At 42.4% G+C, this 26,174-nt stretch overlaps 1 protein-coding gene across 1 annotated transcript in view; it reads left to right on the forward strand.

Annotated features, from left to right (window-relative positions):
* Positions 1-561: 561 nt before the first annotated feature.
* The window catches only part of PRDM6 (PR/SET domain 6), a 76,164-nt gene continuing 50,551 nt past the window's right edge, over positions 562-26,174 (forward strand). The window contains exons 1-2 of the mRNA XM_075136517.1: positions 562-1,087; positions 10,188-10,495. Of these exons, the coding sequence (XP_074992618.1) occupies positions 562-1,087; positions 10,188-10,495 (834 nt within the window). The remainder of the gene's footprint in view (positions 1,088-10,187; positions 10,496-26,174) is intronic.

The raw sequence follows: 26,174 nt of genomic DNA on the forward strand, positions 1-26,174 counted from the left end.
TCCTATAAACGCTGGCGTGGAAAGCAGGAGCGGCTGGAGAGGAAAGAGACGCGCGTGTGTACGTGGGGCTGAAGTTTCCTCCTCCTCCCTCGTCCTTCTCCCTGTTGTCAACTTTGAGAGTCGTTTGCTCCCGCGAAGAGAGGGAAGGGAATGAAAGGGAAAGATATTGCGTGCGCCGGGGACGGGGTGAGCTGCGCGCCTTTCGGGGCGGCTGGCCCTCCGGCCGCGGGCGTGAGGGGCTGCCGGCCGCTGCTTTCTCCCTGCCCGCGCTCCCGGTCGGCGGCGGGGGAAAGCCTTGTCGCCACGGCCAGCACCTTTCTCGCGTGTCCGTCCTGGGGCTTTTCGGGCCACGGTTTTCTTCTGCCGACCGTGGCACGGGCAGGGAAGCGGGACGAGGACGGTCCCGCCGCCGACCCCGGACAACCGGCGCGGGGAACCCCCGCGTGGACCGGCGTGTCCGAGCGTGGAGAGCGCCGCGGGGTCAGGGCGGCCGGGCCGGCCGGGGCGGGGCGGGGGTCTCATGTCTGCTGTCCCCTTCCTCTCCGCTCCGCAGGCAGCGCGATGCTGAAGCCCAGCGACCCCGGCGGATCTGCGTTCCTGAAGGTGGATCCCGCCTATCTGCAGCACTGGCAGCAGCTTTTCCCGCAGAGCAGCCAGCTGAAGAGCAGCGGTGCCCTCGCCCAGCTCCAGCCGCCCGAGAGAGCCGAGCCTCCGGCTGACAGCCTCCGCCAGCGCCCGGCCTCCCTCTCCTCCGCCGCCTCCTCCTCCTCCTCATCCACTCCGTCTTCCTCCTCCACCTCCTCCTGCGTCGCCGCGGCTGCCGCTTCCCTGGCCGGCCTGACCTCCCTGCCTGTGACCCAGCTCCCGGTCTTCGGACCGCTGCAGAGCTGCGAGCCCCCGGCCGGGGGAGCGCCCGCTCCCCTGCAGGGCAAGGACTTGTGCGGGGCCGGCAGCGGCGGCAGCCAGTGCGGTGAGCGCGCTGCTGCTCGGTTCCGGTGCACGGCCGAGGAGCTGGACTACTACCTGTACGGGCAGCAGCGCATGGACATCATCCCCTTGAACCAGCATACCAGTGACCCCAACAACCGTACGTATCGTGCCCCTTCTCGCAGTCCCCGACCCCCGTCCTCCGCCTCTCCCCGCACCGGGCCGGTCTTGGGACGCTCCAAGTCGGGGGAGCGCAGTCGGTGCCTGCATCGCTCTCCCCATGAGGAGCATCCTCCGCCCTGCCCTTCCCTCCCTTGAGTTGCCTTTTGCGTTGTTCCCAGTGCTTTCGGGAGGCGGGCGGTAACCCCTCGGGAATAGCTTTTCTTGTCTGAGACCCAGGTCCATCCCTGGAAGGCACACTTCACCGGGAAGGCTGCTGTGGGGGTAGATTTCTCTCGGAGGGCTGCTTAGGAAAATGGGTTCAGAAGTGGTTCACAGCAACTTGCTATAATGCTGGTCCTTTCTCGCCTTGCTTGTATCACGCCGTTCCGGCCTGGAAAGCCCGGGCTTAGCTGAATACCCAGAAATCAATTACTACTCCGAGATGGGCAAGTCAGGAAAAGTTGCAGTTTTCATCAGATGGACTAGGGCAAAGTTTTCCTCCCTCTTATCTCGGAGTATCGTTTTCCTTTCAGACCTCGTTAACACCTCGCTGATTTTAGTTTTCACCCCTACGGAGAAGCATGACATGGTTATTTAATAAGGAAAGCTAGTTTTCTAGACGAAAAAGGTCGTCTGCTTGAGTGTCAGAATTCATTTAGCACTTGGTGGTTAGAAAACGTTTAATACTGCTGTTGCCAATTACAGAGTGTGGGGTTTTTTTTTTTTTGGGGGGGGGAATGCCCCTATTATTAAACATCTATATCGACTAGAGGTTTGTGATTTTAGAAATTGGTTCTGCCTGTGTTTTGTTCCTGTATCTGTCGAAACTACACAACAGAGAAAATTCATGGGGTGAAAATAACTGGATGAACTATATTAATTCATCAGATTTATTACTAACATTCAGAGCACACGGATTTGTCCCTGTTAAAACACTGGAACACGGCTTCAGCGTGTGTACTTTTTTCCACTGCTTCAAACACCCTCTTTTATCCTAAGGTTTCTTAAAATTCTTTATTTTTGTTGTCCCTCCCCCCCCGAAATGTCTATTTAAGGAAGGCTGTTGAACAGACAAACGGTACCCCAAATCGGCGATCCGTAAACACATGTCCAAGCAAAACGCGGATTTGTTTAATTTCGTTTCAGATGCGGAGTTTATTTTGAGAGTTTCCGTGAAACTCTGTTGTGTATTAATTAAACTGTGTGGATGCTAGCATAGTCTTAATCATTGTGCGTGTGTCTCAAAGAGCACGAGGAAAGTTGACTCTGAGTTTGGTGGGGATTTTTCCCCCTTCTTGCAAATCTTTCTATATTGGATACCGATTTGTTTTCTGCTTAGTTTTACCCTGTAGTGAAACGTGTTAGTGTATTTGCTCTTCTCGGGTGCAGAAAACATGATCTCATAAATTACATGCGCTTAATGGAATCTGAAATGCACTTTTAATCGCCTACCGAACCATTCAGACAATACATGTTTTACTTCTTGGAGCAGCTCTGTAAATCTGCAAGATAAAGGTTTTAAAAAGAGAAAGGAAGATAAAAAAGCGATTTGGGGGGAGGATTTTTAAGGAGTGAGTGGAATAAAAGCACGCCGCAGAGTCGCAGGCAAAGTCTGCATAGTTTCTTCCCAATCGCGATAGTAAGGGTGGATTCGAGAAAGAAAACGGGTCGCTTGCAGAAAGGACGCTCGTGAATCGCGCCCGGCTGGGACAGGGCAGCGCTCGCCGTCTGAAGGACGGGGCAGGGTGCTGCCAGCACGGTCTCTCCCTTTTTTTCTGCAGCGAGATCTAAAAAGTCTTACCATTGAACTTGTTTACAAAGCGACTTTTGCTCCAGCGGTTATTAGTTGTCTCTAAGCAAAACTTTTAACCCGAGTTTTCAACCTTCTGGGACCAGGTGCGTTTGGTTTGGGCAACTCGTTCTTAAAAATAAAGAAAAAAGCAAACTGTAAGTGAGGAAAGAGTACGGGAAGTGCAGTCCGTGCCCTGCCACGCACTCCACTCACTTGCCCGAGCAGAGGCGCAGCAAGGCGAGCTGCAGGGCACCGGCCTGGCTAGCCCTGCGCAGCTCCCCGAGTGCTTCGGCGGTCACGCGAGGAATCCGTGGGCAGGCGGGATTTTCAGCAGCTCACTCCCCGTGCTGCACCGAGGGTGCCCGTTTGAGGGAAAGGAGGTCGGGGTGGTGGCTGAGGCGAGAGCGATCTACTTCATTGAGTTATCCTTGCTCGGTGCACTTCCAGCTCCGGGCAGCCCAGGCGGACAGACGGGCGCCTTGCGGGCGGGGGCTCTCCCCGGCCTGGCACAGACACGCACCCGTAGGGCCCGATCCCCTCCCCGAGCGCGAGGCGAGGGCCGCCGCCTCGGCCTTGCCCGACTGCAGCCTGTCGGTTTGGGATGGGCGGCAGGCCCCTGGCCGCCGGCTGTTTCTCGGGGTTTAATTTTAAAGGTACCTCCTTCGCCAACCAAGCGAGTGCCTCGCTTCCCCTTCTTCCCCCCGCCCCGAGCATCGCCCTCTTCTCCGGGGCAAACCGCGTCCCCCCGCTCCCTTGATAGGATCCACCCTCTCGGGAGAGGCGCCTGCAAACTTCGCCGCGGGGCAGCGGGGAGGCGGGCGGCGGGCGGCTCCCGCGGGGGCGGCGGCGTCGCTGCCTCCGCGCCGGGAAAGCCCGAGGGTGGACTGTGCTCCCGGCTATCCGCCGCCCCGCCAGGCCCGGCTCCTCAGCGCCCGGCCCGGCCCGGCGCCAGGCGGCCGCAGTGGGAAGATGTATGGGCGGCAGTTTCCCCATAGACACCCGCCTTGGTCGTCAAATATCGGCGAATAGCGCACGGTCTTGGGCGAGGGAGGGGAGCGAGGGCCGCCAAGGAGCCGTGGATTAAGTGTCTGTATGTAATTGTTTTAAATTGAAAGGGCTTTAGTTGAGGGGGGGGGGTAACCCAACAACCAAGAAACAAAATCCTAATCAGGGCCCTGCAGTCTTTACTCCTAGGGAAGTAAAGGGGATTATGTTAAAACCCTGATAATGCGGCAGGCGGCTGGGGACCGTTTTCTTCCCGCTCCGAACCTGGAAGGGCAAGGGTATTTCTGGGCGCTGGGGGAGGGGCACTTGCGCGGCGAGGAGGAGATCTCCCAGGGCGAGTTTGGGGGTGCGGGGCTGGCTTGCTTCCTTGTAGGCTTGCCGCTCGCTAGTGAGGAGAGGCTTTCGCAACGAGAAGTCTGCGATTCCTCTACCAGAAAGCGCCAACCTGCCACTGTAATAAATATGCTGTGTAAAACTAAAGTGTCACGCAAGCAAGCAGTTTGCACGCCTCCTCCCATTCAATTTACGGGGAGACAGTGTATATATAACATGCTGTGAAGTGGATCGGTGTGGGGAATATTTGGATTTTTTTCTCCAGACTGCTGGTAACCTGTATGATTTAGCTATTTTACATCATTAGTTACCCAGCACCCTTAAACATAGCAGATAGCCATATATTAGATTGAGGTTAGAGAAGGTGGTGACTGTTTATTTAGGGTGATAAAATGGTCCATCAGCAGTAATCTCCATCGATATGTGCCACCAGGAGATGAAGGATGAGGGGACAAGCCACAATTAATTGCCCTATAGTTTTGTAGGAGAGAGTGGAGCCGGTGCGGACTGAACTTCGATCTCCTCTCCCAGAGCCTATTCATCATCTCTACATTGTATATGGGGGTCTCTCAGGGGCAGGGGGTGGCAAGGTTTATCTACACACAATATTCTCCTACCCTTCTCATACCTGACACGGAAATTTAATTCATTCATACCTTCAATCTAAGGCAGGGAAAATCAAACCAACCCCCCCAACCCGCCCCCCACCCGCCTCGCAAAAATAACCCGAAAGCCGCTGCGCAAGCGGGACGGTCCCCCCGGCCCGCCCTGGGGCGCCCAGCGGGCCCTCGCACGCCGTCTTCCTCGGAGGAGCTGGGCGGGGGTGTGCCTGACCCCGGCCGGGGGGCTCGGCCCCGCGGCAGCCCCTGCGCCGGTGCGGGAGCACCGCCCGGGCGGCCGGCGGGGCGCAGCGGCGGCTCCGCTTCCCTCCCCCGCGCCGCGGCGGCGTTCCGGCCCGGCCCCGGCCCCGGCCCCGGCCGCGGAGAGCGGGGAGGCGAGGCGGGGGGGTAAAGGCCCGGGGGGGGTGTCGGACCCCGGGAAGGGTCGGGCAGAGCCGGGCGGGGCGGCCGGGACCCGGTGCCGGCTGTGGCTCGCCGCCCTCCGGCGGCCGCTCCGCACCGTCGCGCCGCGATCCGGCCCCTGCGGCAGCAGCTTGGGCTCGGCCCCGCTCTCCGCAGCGCGTATTTAGAATAGATAAACAAATAAATAAAAGGAACCCGAGGGGAAGAGCGCATCTGTGTTTCGTCCCCCCGAAAAGCCTGCCTCAAGTCAGGCAGTCTGCGAGAAACTGCGGTTAATTTCGCAAAAAGAGATTAATGTCAGCTCGTCGATGAGGAAACTGAGGCACGAGGAACTCGTGATCCCTAGGAAAGCGCCAGCCCTCAGGAAACGAAAGGGTACTGTCTCACCCAGCCCTCTTAGCTGGGTACCTGGGCCCAGCCAGGGACGCAGGACCAGCCGCAGTGATTTATACTTGCAAGTGAGTAATACCGTGTGAAATGATGGCCACTTACACGGGATACCTGCATGCTTGCCGTGAATTATGAAGCAGAGGGTCAGAGGCCACCCTTCTTTAATACCAGCAAACTGCAGGTATCCAGTATAACTGAACCTTTGAAGCATATTATTGCAGAGACAAAAATGTATTTCTTTCATTTATTGTTACAGCTGGTGTGCTGGGTAAAACACTATGTTGGACTCTACCTTTCACTGACAAAGGCTTTGTCCTCTCAGATTTCCTTTAAAATATGCAATAGTAGTGTTATTTAGATTGGAGAGTGTTTAGAATTATGTTTTGGGGGTAATGATGTGTCCTTTCCCTTTTGCTTAGGTTTAGTACTTTTAAGTGTACTCTCATGGAGTTATAGTGCTGGCTTTACACTGTGTTCATTTTTATGGAGGCAAATAAACGATAACATACTGCACTCCTCCCAAAAGAGCCATACCAAATAGGTCCACTAGGAAATAGTTTTTTTTTTTTTTTCTTGCTTCTTCCTTGCCTTAATCCTCCCATCTATACAGCATGAAGGTATAAAGCAAGAAACTGATCTCTTTCCAAAGAATCTGGATGCATCTGGGCCTGCAACGGAGCATTCCCACTGACCTTACCCTCTACATCTCCTGATTTTATCAGAGGACACTCTGCTCTGGCTGCAGTTCTCCTTGCTTTTTCCATTTTCAGCAAACCCCTCAATTTTCTCACATTTCTTGCTGCTTCTTGTCTTGATTTGGGGCGTGACTGATGCTATTACAGCCAGTGGAAGTATTCAGTGGTCCTTGGAGGAGGTCTCTACTCACAGCTGCTCTCTGAGGCCAAAATAGGAGAAAGGGCACAGAACGTCTCTCCTTGTTGCCCTGTGTGGCAGTCCTCTGGAAAGCTCACACTTGTCCCACAATGTGATCTTCCCATACTCGTGTGGGTCTTAACAGTTGCCATCCAGTTTGGAGACTCCAGTGATGTCAGTGGACCACAGCACTCTCCCTCTCAAAAAAACCCTTCTTTTCCATCTATTATTAAGCAACTTGGTGCACTGTATCACATCCTACTTCGCAGTATCCATGAAGATGATGCTGTTGATCCTTTCTGTGAGGCAGGGTAATGTGCAAGTCTTGAAGTTCTCCCTTTTTTCCCCTGTCTTATATTAAGGACTTCCTTCCCTTGTCCTCTGAGGCAGAGGAATCCACTGCTTACAGTGACTGTCTTTAAAAGGGTGGTATAACATTATTGACAGTGTGCTTGCGTGAAAGCCTTCCATGTATCATTACACAGAAGTTAGTCACGAAGAGGAAAAGATGCACGGTAACTTTTTACTCAAGGCATGCTAAAATATGTCTAGTAGGGCTTCCACTCCTTATAACATTTATAAAGAATTTTTAAAAATTTATTTGTACAATTGCATAAAAACTAAAGAAGAGATCTATAAAGCATGCAACTAAGAAGAATTTCAGTACTGCTTAGTATTAAACACAGACTCCTTCCCTCTCATCAACAAGCCATAAGCCAAAACAGTTTCAGAAGATGTCCCATTTTCCAAATTTTCAGCTTTGGCAGGACGAAGGGAAAGGAACACAGCAGGAGATCAGATACTGCTGCCGCAAAGTATTAAGACATTACCAGTGTTTTTGGAGAGTGGAAAATAAGTATCACTGTGTGGCTTTCTGTAAGGGTAAATGACAGTGACACAGGGTTCATTTATACTCCTCATCAATTTCTTAATTTCTTTTCCTTGAAAAGGTAGAAATAAAATGTTTTATCCACACTCATGTACACGTATTGTCAGGACAAATTGAAGAAATCCTTGTTCTAGGCGGGTATTAAAAGTTGCGTGCATGAGAAGTTACGCGTGTCTGGTGGCAGGATGCCGGAGATGACACTGAAATTGCCTGAGTGGAGTCATGAAGATGCCTTAGCATGTTTAATGTAAGTTGCTATAGAGACACGGTGTCTCCAAGAAAGCCATTAATATTCAGGTGGTTGGGAGGAGAGTTACACATCTAGAAGATCGTCAAACAGTGCAAACAGGTCAGATTCAAGGGCCTGCCCTGGGTGCTAATTGACATCATGGTTAGACATCCTCTCTTTAAGCCCTCAGTTTTCCTGTCAGATGTTTTCTTTCTAACTTCCATGGTTAGATGCCGGTTTTGTTTAAAGTGTACTCACATGCCAACCTCTTTGGGGTTGGGTTTGGTTTTTTTCTTGGTTTGAAATCCTTTCCTGTATGATCTCCAATGCCAAACTCCAATGCAGCCCCTGAGATCTTTGGATATGTCAAAACCACATGGTTTCTTGATGACTGGTTTCAAAGAGGAAAGAAAAGATGTTGTGGTGATACCTCACTTTCCAAACTAGCTGTGGAAACAACAACAACAACAAAATCCCCAGCGTGTCCTTGCTGCCTTTTATTCATCATGCCTGGGAATGGCTGTAGCAATATTTGCTGCATAATAATCTTTTCTCAGGACTGGCCAGAAACCTTTTCCCTGAGGTCCTGCAAATCTCATCCTCCAGCCACCTCTAACTGACGTGGCTGAGCGAGCAAAACCCTTCTGCAGTTGCGGCTTAACCCAACAAAAGAGTCGTTTTGCAACAGGGATTATATTGTTAAGGAAAGGCTTTAACCCTCCAGCCAAAAGGCATTTTTTTTGCCAATATAAGCCTGATAATCACTAGGGGCTTTTGTGCTGTAGCTGCCCTGGTGTGCTGCAGTGCCTGCACGGGCTTTTCTTCCCTTCTGCCTTGCTGCCCTTACACTGCTTGACAGGTTAGGGATGGCAGGGGGCGAGTTTCATACACAGGCCTTCTTCTGCAGGGGCACCCATCAGAGTAATGCACAACTCAGGACTTGCTTCCTTGCTTTCTGCTAAGATCTGTAATCGATGTTACAGGTAAAGAACTTGAACTGACAAGCACCGAGCACATGCATTTACTGCAAGACCCAAAGGTGTAACGATTTTGAGGGAAATTAGCTTCCACATGTAACTTTCAAAAATTTTCATATTGCTGAATGCATCATTTTTGTATGGTACAATTTAAAAGAGGATGACAGGAAATAGTGCTTAGAAAGTGTGTCTAAAATTGGAGAATGCAAATAGAGGCCATATTTTGAAAATGCAGCTTTTATTATCCTTTAGCAGCTTTTACTGAGTAGAGAGGAAGGTTTTCTTTTGAAAGCTCTGTAGGAAAGAGGCCTACATCATACATACTATGTTCACCTCGGAAAGAAGAACAGCTGAGTCAGTCCCCCTGAGAATTAAAACTGTGGTTACAGGCAATCTAGCAAGTCTAAATCTGTGGCATAGACCAAGAAGCTCCAGCTTCTATAGTGAATACTGTGCTTTATTTTTACAAGAATAAAATATTTTATACAATTATAAAATTATTAGGGGAAAGATCTAGGACTTGCTACATGAGTACTATGGCATAGTTATTGTTTTTCCTTTGTATTTCTGGAATAAATTTATATGAAAGCCTTTACTGTGCCACAAAATTGAAATGTGCAGAAGACGGTAACCTATTTCAATAGATTTATTGTTATGTTAACTCAGCATACCTCCAGAGAAATGGATTTCCTGAGCATGAAACATTTTCCTGGAAGTTCATGGCATGTGCAATAGTGGAAACAGTTAACCAAAATTGTCTTTGCTCAAAAAAGAAAAATCACATTAGGATCTTCCCAAAATAGAGAAACATCATCTGTTATTAGGAGCAGTTAGGAAATTAACGTTTTTACAAACTGGTCTTTCTGATGGGAGCTGCTCACAAAACCAGACATGCTGTTTTGCTCAGCTACATGTAAGAGGCAAAGAACATGCATTCCAGTTCAATAAAAATTTTCAAACGTGTGCTAGGAATCAGTAATATTTGCTACATAATTTCAATTTAAAGGTTAGATTTGGCTATAAGAAAGTAAATGTCCATGGATGCTTTGATTTGTCATTCTGAGGTTCTGTTTTATTTATTTTATTTTCTAAACAGACAGGCATGCACACACACGTTAATGTAAAAAGTAAGCGAATGTTCATTTAAAATAGGGATGAAATTAAATCCTGTTCCAATTAAACCCTTGGCTTGAGCTGTGGTAGGGCAAATGAGGGGGACTTGTAAGGCATTATGACTTTTAAAATGTCTCACCAAAACACACTGGGATGCTTTAAATGGGCTATTTATATTAGTCAAAAAAAGAATCTTAAAAAACTGTTAAAATAAATGAGTCTTGGCAGGTCTGTGGACACACCAGGCTTGCAAAACATGTGCAGGGTTTCTGCTCAGCCTTTGGGATTTCTTATTAAGGGCTTTGGCAAGATCAGGAAAACCATCCTAAGCAACATGCAAAAGGGTACGGTGTGTATAAGCTGCCATGAAATGATGGGAAAAGTAGAGGGGTCTGCATGGTCTCGCCCGTGGCAGTGATCATGGTGGTGGCCAGCAGCACCATATTGATAGTGTTTTTCCCTCTTTGCCCCACAGGATGTGACATGTGTGCTGATAACCGCAACGGCGAGTGCCCCATGCACGGGCCCCTCCACTCCTTGCGCCGTCTGGTGGGTACCAGCAGTGCTGCCGCAGCAGCCCCTCCACCTGAGATCCCAGAGTGGCTCCGGGACCTGCCCCGGGAAGTGTGTCTGTGCACCAGCACAGTGCCTGGCCTGGCCTACGGCATTTGTGCCGCGCAGCGGATCCAGCAGGGCACCTGGATTGGGCCCTTCCAGGGAGTCCTGCTCTTGCCAGAGAAAGTTCAAGCAGGAGCCATCAGGAACACTCAGCATCTCTGGGAAGTAAGTCATCATCTTTCCTTCCTTGTCAAATTTGATTGTTTTGAAGTAGACATGGAGTGTAATTCTATGTAGTATTAGCATCGTTCACTAGCTGTGAAAAAAAAGCCTACACAATTTAAGCAAGTCGACCCAGCAGTTTGGAAAATGTAGCCGGTGCAAGCAAAAGTCTTGCTGCACTAGAGGTATCATCTTAGTCTGAGTAGTACATGAGGGTTGAGATGGCGTATTGCACCATCGCTGTGGCCTACAGTCAGTCCCAGAAAGCTGCTGAAACGAGTGCAGGAGCCTATTCTACAGCCCTGCTATTTGCACAGTGAAGGAATTAGGGCTTGTTCAACTCTGGTCCTGCACTGACCCTGCTTTTGTGTGAAAACCACATTCAGCTCTCTGAAAATGTTCTTTTTTTTGTATACGTCACCATCTTAGAGAGGGTAACAGTGATAATTGATATCATTGAAAACATTCAGGCTGTGATAGTTCGGTTTATTTTGCGATGAACAGTGACTGTGGTTTGGCAGAACAGATCATAAACCTGCTGTTGTATTCCTTTGGCCGTACAGGGACATCCATGGCTGTTACTGTTCGTGATCGTGTACATTTTCTCCAGTGAAGCACTGGAGTTTTCTGCTTAGGTATAGTTTGTACGCAGATGCTACAACAGCATCTTGTGGTAAGTTAATTTAGAAAGAAAATACAGTATATGCTCATTTTACACACAGATTTAATAATTAACAGGGAACACATATAATCCCCGTGTGTGTCAGTACTTCTTATTTACAGAAACAGCTTACCGTCTACCTAGTCTTTTGCCATTCATTTCTTCTTTGCTTTGTGCTGGAAGGTGTAATTTCTTAGTTCTGCTTAGTCCTCTGTAGCTGCAGCTTCTGCTGTCCTCAAGACTAACTGTTACAGAGTACCAGTAGAAACATGCCCGTAGATCTGCAGGTGATACTTACTCATCTAGACCAAACCCGAATCTTCAGAAGAATATAAGGGGATGTGCTTGCTGTTATAAAACCGACAAGGAGTCCATGAAGATGCAAAGAGTGGTTTTGCTGTCTTCAGTGGATATACAGTAAAAGTGAATGGATTTTTAAAAGATATTTGGTGTTGTGGAGCCAGCATGTTGTGTATAGCACTTGTTCACAGAAAACCTGTGAATATTTAGGTTGTCAGCTCTTTGGGACTGATGATTACCTCCTTTAATCATTATGTTCTATTTTTGCATACTATCTAATATATATGTGTGACTTCTTTCTATGAGTTTCCTATACGCATTTCCTATACGCAAGCAAATAGTAAATAACACACCAGGGTCTTTGTCTCAAAGTATTTACCCGAAAAAGTCGTCGTGGCAAGAGGGAGATTTTCACTTTAAAGAGTAAAAGATAAGTCTCAGAACACACCTAAATGTACTCAGTCAAACTGGATGACTTGCAATCTGTGGGAGTTTTGTTGCTGCCTTCAGTGGGGATGGAATTCCTCTTCTATAGCAGACATTAATAAATCGGACTTAAATCTATTCCTACCAAAGCCCAGTGATTATAATGAGAGCATTTTGGGATATGTTTTAATAAAATATTTTTTTATGGAACACTCTATAATGATGTTGGAGGCTTTATTTTCATTGTTAAGAGTTTGTGGTTTAGACTATGCTAATTAACAGAATATAAAATAATAAAATAAGAATATAAAATAATAAAATAATAAAATAAGCTTGCCAGATCATCAAGTTATATAAAACATTTAAATTTAGCTAAAATAAATGGAGTTAGAGAATTTTACATTATCCTTAAATATTTACGTTATCAATTAAAATTTTTTTTAAGACATGAATCCGTTTTATGCAAGCAAAATTGAAATATTGATAATATCTTTTTTAAATAGGCAAAAATTTTTTAGTCTAATTTCAGATGAACTTAAAAATTGTTTTAAAGCAATGAAAGAAGGAAAGTTTTTTGGGGGAAAGCCAAAAGCAAAGAAGAAAAAGATGTTAAATAAAAATAAGAAATAGTACTGACGTATGTGCCAGATTCAGGCCATGGATGGGTATCAGCTGAGTTTTTGTGTGGGTTTCTTAACACACAACACAGATTTCCTGTGGGCTAGCAAAATGAGTGTGTGTATTTTAAGTGAATTATCTTAAAAATAATAATTAAATTTAGTTTTTTTGGAGAGGTATTGTGGGCAACTCATGGTCTTGGATTATTTCTGTTAATGGCAAAAATTGTTAGCAAAGAAAGAATCACATACTCTAAGCTCTAGCTAAAAGTTTTGGCCATTTCTCATTTGTTTTGACTTTCAATTTGGTATGTTTTATCTATCAGAGAACCAATGTTTAATAAACAAAAAGTATAGCAAAAGAAAGTAATCGGAAAGTGTGTGTGATTTTAAAAAGCTGATCTATGAAAATAAATAAAAGCAATTGAAAGAATGTGTCTGAATAGTCTGTATTCTTTTAGTCTACGTGGTATAGGAGTGTGGATTAAATCACTGTACACATTGTCTCATCATTGTCCTTTTATAAAGTTGTGGCTCTAGTCAATTCTCTTCCACCAATCTTGTCAAGATAGCTGCAAATACAAGTATGCCCACAGATCAGTTATTCAGCATTAGGTCTTGATGGACCTTATAGAGAGAACTTCTCTTTCTCAGCACCATAAATAGCATTCTAATATTTTTTCTCTCAGCACTGCAAAGTAAAGTTGGTAGATATTTGTTTTTGTTTACAGTTCTTTGTTTTTAGGGTACACCAGATAAATAGAAGGGCTATCGCAAAGACTTTTAAGCATAGTTACTGATTTGGCGGCTTTTTAAATTCTCTTTGTTGTGGGAAACATCAGAAGCACTGCATTTGATGTATGGTTCAACGCTATGGAAATATGCTTCAGTCTGTCTGCACAAGTGTTCCCATCATGCACTTAGTGTTTGCTTTGTATGTAATCCATACAGCATAATGTACAGCGATTCAGAGTAAATTACATACCATTCCATTACCTCACAACAGGCCTTGACACCTATGGGTGTTCATGGGAAATTATAGAGTTCTCTCACAATCAGCCAAGATAATTTTTTATAACTTACAGAAAGATCAGCCCTTCAGAAAGCCAAAAAAATTAGTCATTTTTAGTTGTGGTTCTTTTTTTTTTCCTCCTTTGGCCCACTTCTATCCAATCCAGAGTTTGCTTGTATTTTATAAAAATACAATAAACTCTGATTTGTTTAAAACAAAAACAGGACTGGTGTATTAAGTAAACACTCTCTTTGGTAATACAGGCATTTATTCCAGCACTGCTTGATAATATTTCTGATCTTTTTTTTTCTTCTTTTTTTTTTTTTCATTTTGAAGTAATGAGAACAATCCTTTTGTTATTGAAAAGAAAACAGACTTTCTCAGCAATTAGGTCTTACTGATGAGAATGAGATAATTTTCCCCTAATGTGTTTTCTAATAAAGAAGTGAAAAGGCACACTTGATTCCAACATATATGAAAACATTATCTCAATTATTAATGTGTCCTTACTCCCTGGAGATAAATTAATCTAGTTGCACATGGTTTCCCCTTTCTGTTTAACATCAAAATTTAATAAGAGTAGACTTAAGGAATGTATTCGGTATACACTTAAGTTCTATTAGAATAAAATACAGAAGTTTAAAAGGCTTATACATTTTAGTAGCCAAAGTTTTTCAGTCTCCAAACGTTAAACTGTGAATTCTGGAAACAGCTACATCGTAAATGGTCTTTTCCCCTGCAAATGCAGTTCAGATGAAAAAACTTTTACTGACAGACGTAACAAAGGATAGAATCTTACAGTTTCCTTTTCTTCATTCTGATAAAGAGTTAGCTGTCTTCATTTTTTTTTTGTCAGAGGTCAAATAGTTTTTTTTTCTTGGAATAGCCCAATGTCAAATATATTATCTCACTTTGTTTTAACTAGACTTAATTTAAGTTTTGCTTTTCTGGAAGAAATGCTTTTTCATATGTTAGTTTTTTTCCAGGGATGAGCAAAATATACATACAGCAGGGCGTTCATTAGTAATTACAAAATGCTACACCTGTGTTACTGATTTTCCCCTTAAATGGACACAGTTAACTGGCACTACTGGAAAGTGTGCATGTCATTTTAATAAAGTACCATTTGGGTATTTATTGGCCTTTTTGTGCCTCAACTGAAGTCAAAGAAAACATTGCCTTTGACTTCATCTGGACCAAGAACAGGCATTTTGCTGGGACGCATGCTGGCCAGACTCTGTGCAGCGGTACTGTACATTTCTGTACAAATTAATATGCAGAGAGAATCCTTACCTTTCAAACGAAGCACTCATTCCAGTTATTGTGATGGATTTGTATGCAGATTCTCAAGGCTGTAGTTTTGGACTAAATTCACTGTTACAGCAAAGCACTGGGGGTTAGAATTATGTGCATGCTGTACTTCTATTAAAGTGAAAATTATGTTTCTCAGCAATCCATCATCTAATATTCTAGACTGCTTGTCAGCCCTGTTTCAAACATGTCATGTTAATGAAATTAAAATAATTCTGTCTTGAAAAAACCCCTTAGTTCTAGAAAAAAACTCTTAGTTCTAGAAATAAGAGTATTCTTTATTATGTATGAAAAAAAAAGAAGAAAGGTAAAACAGTGTGCTATCTTACCTGGACAAAGAAGGCTATGACATTTTTTAATGTATTAGTTCAGTAGTACTTGACTATTTTTAGTCTTTGGTTTCAGAGAAGGCTTTTTCATATGTTATCTAATATTTATATTACTATTATATCTTAAATTACGCATAAATAACAGCTGGTGCCATTCTGTTGTTTTGTTTTGCCTTTTCTGAGGATTTTGTGTGTGTACCACCCTTGCATTTATTTTCTATTAAAAAGGCACAATAATTTTTACTTCTACATGGATTTTAAGTTCACATACTGCCTACTGGAATTACCCCTAATGTTGTGTTCAGTAGCTTGCTAAGCTGAAATTTCAGTAAGAGCACATTCAGCACCTCAGCTTCTTTAATTTATGTACCTTAGAAGAAAATTGTGCTAAGCTGCTATAAAGCAGCTTGCTAACATTAGTATTTATGGATCACTTAGTATCACATTTTTCCAGATAACTTTTGTAAGTTATAGATTCCTTACTTAGTGTCAATATAAAGTTAGTCTGATTCCAAATATAAAAGCTACTTTGGATTTGATAATTCTTATTCTCAGAAAAGCTAAACTAAACCTTGATGTTTCTTTTAGAAATGCTGTGATTTTTAGACTTTTTCATGCCTTATCTTCATGTATTTCCATGTCTTTGGTGCATTTATTCGATGTACACAAGGTATCTATTGTATGCCTGAGCAGATAAGTAAGCCTAAGCACACGTGCAACAACATAAATCTAATTTGGCACGGGGACTGATTCTCTTCCTATTTAACAAAGTGTAGTTTGGAATAAACTTTAGTGGGGAGTTGGATACAGCCCCAGAATCTCAACAGTGTTACTGAAAACAATAATTCCATGAACTGCACAGAACATGCACGTGTTTGGACACACACTATTCCTAGAAAAAAACAATTTTTCTAAATTGCCAGATCATGCAGGGACTGTCTGTTTTTCCATGGCACATAATCTCACCTTGGAGATTCTATTATGTAATACGCAAAAATACTGAAATAGAACACAAATAAATATCAAAGCTCATTTCTGTCCTTATTTGACCACTACCTTTCCGTATTGCTCAAAAGTGATCCAATCACTAATATGATGGAAACACTTAACCTTTTTTTTTATTATTAGTTAGTAAAAGCAATTTCCATTGTTGGATGAAATCTAGTTTGTAAAGCTTGAAATTACTCTTTAATTTATGATAACCATTAACAGTGAATTATTTCTATTGACTTTTGATTCAAAGTAGGCGAATAAAGGCAGTGTTTTAATGAGATACATGGCTATCCAAAATGTGTTGCGTACCTGATGCCAATAATATATTGGTTGTAGATTTGATAAGCTGAAACTGCAGCACTTTTCAGGGTGGCGGTGATGTTCAATATTTTGCAGAACGGTCTCAATCACTGCTGTATGTGTTTTGGTCCCCCAGGTATCATGGCATCAAGCATGCATGGACTTTAAAATGCAGACTTCTAAGTAACCGCTTAACATAAAAGCTGGAAAATTCTGCCCAAGGTATACTTTCCTTCTACGCATATGGCACCTTTTTCAGATAAGTTACAGAATTCCATTATCCAAATTGTTACACATGTGTGACAGAGGTTGACCTTTAGTCATGTCAATCCTTTTTGTGTAGGCCTCGGGCTCCAGCCTAATGGCTCAAAGCCTGATTTACTCACTGTAATAAGGGCAGGAGGTCGAGCAATTGTCAGCTTGCCTGCTCGTACTCGTCTCAGAGCCTGGTTGAAGGCTGTTAACACAAAGCTTTTCAAAGTGAATTTACAACCACCACCACTGACAGAGGCCAATCAGTACACCATAAATGTCAGGTTAGTGAGATTGAGCAGTAAGTAAAGTACTGGCAGCCCACTATTGGCTGAAATCAATTGCTTAAGGTTTAACTGAGAATAGCGATCCGTGTGTAACTACGTCTGCAGGACTGCCTCAAGTGTGGAGGGCAAGTTGGAGAGTAGATCAGGTAGAACTACCCACCAGCAACAGCCATGGCACCAAGCCCTGCATTTGTCCTCCTTCCATACGAATGGTGCCTGCATTGATGTGATTCATGGTCAAAAAGTTGTTGGACCTGCCTCTTAGTTCTAGAAATAAGAGTATTCTTTATCATGTATGGGAAAAAAAGAAGAAAGGTAAACCAGTGTGCTATCTTACCTGGACAAAAAAGGCTATGACGTTTTTTAATGTATTAGTTCAGTAGTACTTGACTATTTTTAGTCTTTGGTTTCAGAGGAGGCTTTTTCATAAGGAAACTGTGGCTTTTTGCTGTTGGCTTGTAACTGGAAACTATCACAGAATTCACTAATGAGTGATTATGTACCTGAATATCCATGAGATTTAGTTACCCACAAGACTGAATGTTTTTATCATTTTGTGTAGTGACAGCTTAGACAACAATTCATTTGGCTTTGAAAGCATCAGCATTAAAATGTAGGAATCCATTAAAATGCTGTATGCCAGGATTTATAAATTAGGCAATTTCCTTGATTATTGCAATCATTTACAAAATTGATTGTCCCAGTGTGGTATAAGCAGATTTCAGCAATGATCATTGACAACAGGCACATCCTCTGATATCTATACTCATTGTTCCCTAAAAGAAAAGGCACTCAACTACGAGGTTATTCGCCATCTCAAGGTCAATTATGCATTGAAAAAAGTCTACTAATGTAGAAGATCACACATCTTTAAAGGAGAACCACATCAGCTATTTATAGACTGTAATGATAGCCGGAACACTTATTTTTTCTTCTGTGTGTAATTTGTTTGCTGACAGCCAAGGCATTTACTTGAGTCGGTAGTGCATATTGTCTTTGTGATCCGTTATTGAAAGGTAAATAATTTTGGCAAATTGCAGCTGTAAATATTTATTTGATTGAGGATTTAAAAGTCAATAATGTGTTTTATTTGTTGCATCTTAAAGTTCTAATTAACCTATAGATATAGTGTATAGTAACTTGATTTAGGTCAATTATTTCTGCAAGACATAATAAAGACATTATGTCACAAAGCAAATACGCTCTAGAAGTTTTCCTATATTAAAATAAATACAATAAAGCCGCAAAATGCTAGCCACCAACCACAGAACCACAGTGCTTTCTACTTGTGTGAAAATAAGCAGTATGCACAGTAAAAACCTATAAATGCTAAACCTTAAAATGCAGGTGATTACAGGAGTTTCTTCTTGCAAACTGTAGATGAGGGCCAGTCATAGCTGGCAACAAGCTAATTTGTGTCAGGCCTCATGCAGATCATGAGCTTCCAGGACTAATATCCTGCAGTTGTTAATCAGTCCTTGCACAGACAAGATAGCCATTGATGTCGCTAGTAACTTTGATTTGATGAGGTCTTCAGGCATGACTGAATAACACAGTATCACTTTAATCACAATTCTTAAATCATTTTTCCAAGATAGGCCAACCGTTCTTTCAGAACTGCAGAGCCACCTGCATATTGTCTGCCACTCTCTATACAACAACAGTAACACGCTGTTAACATAAAGGTACCCTTGTATAAATGCATTCATGTGACCTAAGGATAATATTTTGCTGTGAAGAAAGGGAGGATTGCATTGCCAATGACTGTGTAGTAGCACATAGTACTTACTTAGATAAATATTAACATCAAAGAAAAACATTTTTTTTTGGTATCTTGTAAAAAATCTGTAACTCATAAATTTATTGTTTGTACTAGATTGCATATTTGTTGCATGGATTTAGCAAGATGTACGTAAACAATTCCATATTTTAACAGTAATTCAATCTGGTACTTTCTGTGTAGAGACCTACTGGTGTATAAGCAAGCAAATTTAGTGACCCCAGGGCACTTCTAAAGATGTTTTGATTTCATCTGTGGAACTACAAAGCAGAGAAAAGTGGTTTTATCGTGGGTATGAGAATCTCCTACTGAAATAGAGGCCATATGAAGACTGTTCTTCATGGTGTTCACCTGTAACAGAGCCCTGAATTTGGAAATAGAGTAATGGTCAGTATTTGTTATGGTCCTAAACTGGAAAAAAAAAATCCTACATTAAGTGAAGTGTCATGTATAAAACAAATGAAGTAAGCAAATCTAGGGTTCACGATTTTTACCTAGGCTAAACTTCTAGTTATGTAAAGGTCTGTATTTTTTTAAAAATGGTTTACATGTACTTTTTGCCTGATGCCATGTCAGCATTCACTGTGGAAAGCAGGGTATTAGTTTTTACCAATCTGTCAAAAGAACTTTTATAGCAGTACAGGTTGGTAACTGATCCTATTTTTAGACCACCATTTTACAAAAAGAGCTTACCATTGAAGTAAAAATTTAAAAAAAATGTTCTATTTTCTATATTCCATTCCATTTCTATTTATTTCTGTTTTCAGTTGGCTTGAATTCTGTCCCTGTTTCCATTGCTCCAGTAAAAGGAGGAGATGAAAGAGATGCACAATTACTGAGAGAAAAACGAGAAGGACTCGGGTGTATTTTTCTAATTTGTAAGATCTGTTGCTAATAAAGCACATCTTCATTTCCAATTGGAGAAGTGACGTTTTACTGAGCTACAGATATTTCCCTGGGTTTGTGTTAATTCGTTTTATTGTGACCAGCAAGATGTCAGTGACAGCTGCGCTAGCAAAGTGACATTTGTCCACCTCTAAAAAAATGAGTTGTCTTTCAAAGCAAACATTCTGAGAAGGATTTGAGATTTGATGGAAAAAAACCCAACTTTTAAAAAAATTTGATTCCCATCCACAACACAGGGTCATTCTCCATTTCAGAGCAGGAAAACTGGTGTACACGTTGATCAGGTGCCTATAGATGGCATGCATTTGGAAAATTCAGGAAGAAACACTAACATTTCATCAAATTGAATATAACTATATCAAAATAACTAATGTGAAAATATCATCAGAATACTTAAGCAAAACTGATAGGTTCCTGAAAAAAGTTTTGTTGTTAACAAGATGGTTTTTTCATGCAGAAAAGTGGAGGTTGCAGATTAGTTTTTGACCAACTCTAACAGTAATGCACAAAAAGTTATACAGACTTAAAAATTTCACTTAAAGCTGCTGTATCCTTGTGGGGCAGTTGGCAAAGTGTACCAAGCTAAGACCTCAGTTGTGTTTTCAGCAGTGTTCTCTTTTCTATAGTCCCAAACTTGCAAATTGCTAATTACCATACTCTGGCTCTGGCATTTTGCTGGAGAGAGGCGCTTCCTGAGAAATTTGAGGTCTTGTTTCTGTGTTGGGACCAGAACTTTTCACCCAGCTGAACCTCTTCTGTTGTTCGTGGACCAACACAGTAGAGTTTAATTTGCTGTAAATCTTTCAGCACGTTTAAAAGTCAGGTAAGGAGTTAAGGAAGCTCAATTTCTGATGCAATTTTATCACAAAGTTAGCCAAAGTGAAGATGAACATTGGCATTTCCTTAGACTACACACTAACCATGAAGACGTTTAGGAAAAAAATGAGGACCATTGATGTTCTAATCTTTGCATCAGTGATGTCTCATCTGAATTTCATTCTCTTTTCTTTTCTGATCAAACCTGGATCCCATTAAAATTACTTGGGATAAGATGTAGTTCTTAGGAATATTAACTTGCTTGCTTATTTGTCCAGAATGGTACCTGTTGCGTTCCCAGTCTAGGGATTTGGTGAATTTCCAACATTAAGAGTTCTCCAGCCCAAACCTGGAGACTCAGAGGTGTCTCTAGCCCACCATATGGTGGAACATACATTATAGTAGGCTATATATCTGAGCCTGGGTGGGCTCAGACAGTAACTCTGGCTGAGTAGCTATTTGACCTTGGGGTCTGCCATTCCCCTGAGGCTGAGGGTCAGGCTCAGGTCTGCAGCCACCCTTTCCTCCAAAGACTACATTTGTCTGTTTCTTTTCTTAACCTTTGTGGGTTTTTGTTTATTTAATAAAATGTTAATTTTTATACCCTAATTACCCAAAAGTGACATGTCCCAGAGGCAATAGTGTTGCACAAGTTTTACTTCATTGTTTGAAATAGGTTTTTCCTTTGCTTTTGAAAGGCTAATTTGTGTACAATTTCCTTGTTTGCTGCCAAGCCAAATCAGATGGCTTCTTTTTTAAAGATCTAGCAACTGTCATGTTGGATCACTTTAAGGACTTTGTAGCGTCTTAATCTGCTTAATCCTTCATTCTGAGTTTATATTTCTTCCACATTATTACTCATCTCTTCTGAAATCTCACAGGTCCACATACTGTACTTTACACTATTCATTCCCACTTTATGGCCTGCATGTCATAGTGGCTGTATTTATGATCAGAAATAGCTAGCAGTGTCTCTCAGGACGCTATCAATCACAATTTGAAGTAACAACGAAAGCCACTGAAAAAGTTTGCACAAGGCCTTCTCCCCAGTCTGAAGCTGAGCAGCACACTGCTCCCGTACCGCACCCAGCCAGTGGTCGGTGGGTGGTTCAGGAAAAACGCTCCTTTCTATGTCACACTTGACTTTCAGATCATCTGTTTTACGGGATGAAAGACATCAAGAATTTAAACTTGCTGCTGCATCCACGGAGGAAACAGCTGGCTACAGTGATAGTTAGGCCAAGGCAACTCCATGCCTTGGCAATGATTTATGATTAAAGTCAACTTAGCCAACCCACCATGGTGGGGTTTTTTACTATTTTTTGCCTTTTCTTACTTTTGCTTTATTATTTTTCACTTTTTAATAGTTTTTACTTTTTTATTAAATTCTTATTTATTTTATTATTTATTACTTTAAAAATCTTACATCAAAAATGCTTTTTGTGATTTCTGAAAAGATGTGCATTTGTCTCAGTGCTTTCTACAAAGACGACAAACATTCTGGCATTTCTTTTCTGTGTGGAAGGTAATTTAATTTATTTGGGGAATTAGAAGTAAGTTTGCATCCTAAGAAAGCATCCGTTTCTAGTTCTCGCTGTCATCCCACATTAACTGTGGGAAAAAGTTTTCTCTTTCACAGGCAAAGCTGGACTGGATGTACATTAACATTTTGATAGTTAATTCCATTGCTTTATTTAAATAATGCTACAGTCAGTCATTGCAACTTAGTATTAGTTTATCTGGTAAATCTCTAAAAGAAGTAACGTTGAGAAATTTCTATGTAAGAAAGACTTTGTAGTGCAGCATCCAAGGATCAGATTGCCACAGACTGAAAGTCTGACTGAATTTCTCCCTCCTTCATACTCTTTGAAGGTCTCACCATCAAAATCAGAGAACTAGATATCTTATCTTCCACTTTTCCTCAGCAAATTCATGTATCTATGGAGGCTGAAAAAGTGGACCTTTAGATCATAGGGAAAACTGGGGCAACAGACAGATGCAGGCTGCTAAAACAATGTGTCTGAAGAAGATGGAGAATAGGACAGCAGGCAATGTGGGGCCAGTGAGTTTGGAGAAAGAGCCAGGGCGCTCTCACACCATGACTCTTGTAGAAGATTACTGCCATTCTTTCTCTTTGTTCTCAAAGATTACAGGTAATTTTACCACTCTCTCTCAAACCAGGCTAGACTTGTCTCATGAGCATTACCGTGCTGATCTATTACTCAGTTTTTGAGCTAGCGCCATCTGATGATGCATTGTGGATATCCCACAGAAAGTCACAGGTAAAACACTAAGAAATGATAGCATTCAGAATTAATAATTTTTTCCCCCGTGTTCTCATGGTTTTCCGCTCCTGCTTTTTCCCACTCTCCTGTTGATTAATTTAAATATTTTATCTAGTTTAAGGTTTCAAAAGCTTGCAAGTACTACAAAAGGTAGTTTTGTGAATATTCTTGAGCATGCAAAGTTTTTCTTAGAGATCTTTTCGTGTGTCTGTAGCATTGCACTAGGAAATATGATATCACACCAAGAGTGGACCATGGGCAGGCACAACTGGGCACAAGCTTGCTATGTCTGTGATCTAAGCTGACCAGACAGAAGCCTGCTGTGGACTGGAGGCCATGTGGGAGTGTGTCTGCTAGCACAGTGCCATGCCCAGGGGAACAAGTCCTAGCAAGGTTAATTGTCCTATGGGCTGAAACCGGATTGTGCCTAGGCAGTGTTTATTATGATTAGAGTGAGCTGGAGCTCTATGCCTTCTGACATGGCTTTGTCCTGTGCCTGCTGGGGAAAATTTTTCTGACTATTTGATCAACACCTTACTAGATTTTCTGAAAACTTAAAGATAAGATAGGCTTCCACTTTAGCTGGAGGTGATTTATCCTAGCAGTAATACTGACAGGGCTTCTTAGTGGTTCCAAGTCAATCAGGAGCAGATGTGCAATTGCAAATACCAGAGAAGGTCTTATATTGTGTGCTTTGTAACAGGGCAGTTTTGCACATACACACAAGCCAAGTCAGTACTAATGTTTGCTAAAACCACTCACAAATCATATGGTTGAAAGTTGAATAGTTTCATATTAATGACTTGAAAACTCCTAGTAAACTTCACTATTTAAACAAAAAAAAAATTAATTGCTGTGCCCAACTACGATCAATTGGGTAAGAATATTCTTCTCTTGTGTGCATGACAGCTATAAATAGTACAAATGGAGGCCTAGGTGTTGTAAGCTCATACCAGAATGTCACTGCGTGATTCTGAGCTTTCATTTACTCCCTTCAACTTTGTTGGGAGCTGGTGGTGTTGAGGAGCTTACAAAAAACATGGAGTGGCTTCCAAGATCAGAATTCCTGAGCTTTGTCCCAGTGTCAGACTACAGGATTTTTTAGGTCTTTTCATTCTATGTTTCATGGTGATTGTACTTGCTAGTGAATAAAAAGACTCCAACACTACTCCCCATTCCAGCAACACAAAAATCATAGGAGTTTCAAAGAGGGCAAATATTTTAAATTCACGCATCAATTCTCTTAAACTTTCCATCCTGGAGGAGTCTACTGGAAAGGCACCAGGGGATGAGGAGAAGGACCTTGGCTTTGTGTATAAGTATAGGAATTTGTGTTTGAGTTGCCCATGAGCATCATGGCATTTAACTCTCCAGCAGAAGGGTTATGGTAGCTATGAATTGTATAAAATGAATAGTATTATGTGACTGAAATATCTTTGAAGAGTTACCTTGTGTCTAGAGACCACAACCAGAGGGAAAAAAAGAAGAGAGTACAAGGTGGCTGTGGAGGTGATCAGCTTCTGGGAAAAAAGCCTTTGAATGGAGTTCTTAACGGAGCTTAATATATTGTCTTCATTATAGAAGAGGTTAGAGTTGATTTGACTTCTTTGCATGGACCCTTACGTATGGGAAAAAAAAAAAAAACAACGGGCAGATGGGCTTTTCAATTCAATAGATGAGAAGGGATAGACAAAATACCATGGCTAGAAGCTGAAGTTAGACAAAATGCATCTCAAAAGAAGAAGGTAATTATGTTTTGCAGTAGTTAAACATCAGAGTATCTTGTTAAAAGAGGCAGGTACCTTACTTTGACTCTGAAAGGTCATTAGACGTGTCAAGTTCTGCATCTCTGGGTTGGATGATCTGAGCCTTTGCCTTTACAGTCTGTGAACCTCCAAACCCTTTGCTTCACCTCTTAGGTCATACATGACGAGAGTAAGACTGCCTGCATCTTCCTTGTAGCACTTTGCATAAGGGTCTCATCTACAGTGGGGCACTTACTAGGAATTTCTTCCTGCAGGTGTCCAGGCAGATTCTGTTTTCTCTTTGCTTTTTTGTGGGGCCAGAGAGTTGCCACAGGGATTAGGCCAGGGACAGTGGTTTGAGGTGTTAGTCTTTCATTTCCAGCTAGCATATTTGTGCCCTGGGCTGACTGCCACCAACCTTGCAGGTTTGTCGTGATCTCTGCAGCTTCAGAGGTGGCCATCCTGGCTTGCTGGTTCACCGGGGCATTTCTTGCCTTAGCAATTCCCTGCCATTATGGGAGCATCAGGTACTCATGGCACGCTGGTCCTCTCCCTTTTTTCTGTGCCTTTCCCTGGATGGAAGCTAATGGCCTATGAAATATAGTCTGGAGCAGGTGATCGAACAGTCTTTTCTGGCTTTAAAATCCATGAAGGTATGAAGCCAACCAAGAAAAGTTACTGTGTCTGTGTAAACCTTATCGAAACTGAGCTCTGCTCATTTTCCAAAGTAAGAGTTTCTGTGCTTATAAATTCCTCTCAGCCTCCTTTTCTGACAGAGTGCAGCACAGAGGAATTGTCTGATAAAGATGGGGAGAAAGGAGAGGGATTATTATAAAAGCCAGCCATGTGGCTTCTGCCCGGAAGTCTGCATATTTCCCGTATACATGAAGTGGCATATACAGCCTGCAGCTTAACCCAGAGCTCCAGAGAAATAATAATATGGAAGAAAGAGCAACAGTAGCTCTGCATTTTCTTGTAATGATCCTATTGCAACAACACTGAATGGACATGCAACCATACACCACAACCCCCACAGCTGTCACTTTGGCAAACCTTTTGATGAATTGGATCTTGATATTTACAGAATCTATTAAAATACAGCCCATCATGTGTTTGTTTATATGTTGACAAGATGATGTACACCCTGCAGGTCAAGGGTGATGTGAACTGTTTTGGTGTTCTTGTCAAAGCAGCTAAAAAAAGAGCATTTAAATAATTTTTGTAGAATAATTGTCTAAGAATGTAATAGCAACATACAGAATTCTTACTTTGAAAAAAATTCTCTGCTGATCTGACACAAAAATCTGAGCTTGTTATCAATCAAAAAGACTTTCCTACTTCTTCTCTAATATGTTAGAAAATTGGCAGCTCAGATAGAAAAACAAATAGTAAAATTAAACAGAAAGGAATTGATTTAACTACTTGGGTGGTTTATCCAGCACCATGTAAAATTTTTCACTTGGGCTTGTCACTTATTAAATATGTTTTTTTAACAAATGAGACTATACAGCACATACAAAATATTGCATTTTTTTGCTATAAATATTCTAAGTGACAATTAGCTTTATGAGGGTATCAGAAGTATTTCTTTGAACATCATTCATATGTGTTTGATTTTTCTTTGCAGTTATGAAGAAAAAATACTGTCTGAAATCAAATAAT

The sequence above is a fragment of the Calonectris borealis genome, chromosome Z, assembly GCF_964195595.1.
Source record: "Calonectris borealis chromosome Z, bCalBor7.hap1.2, whole genome shotgun sequence".
NCBI classification, from domain to species: Eukaryota; Metazoa; Chordata; class Aves; order Procellariiformes; family Procellariidae; genus Calonectris; species Calonectris borealis.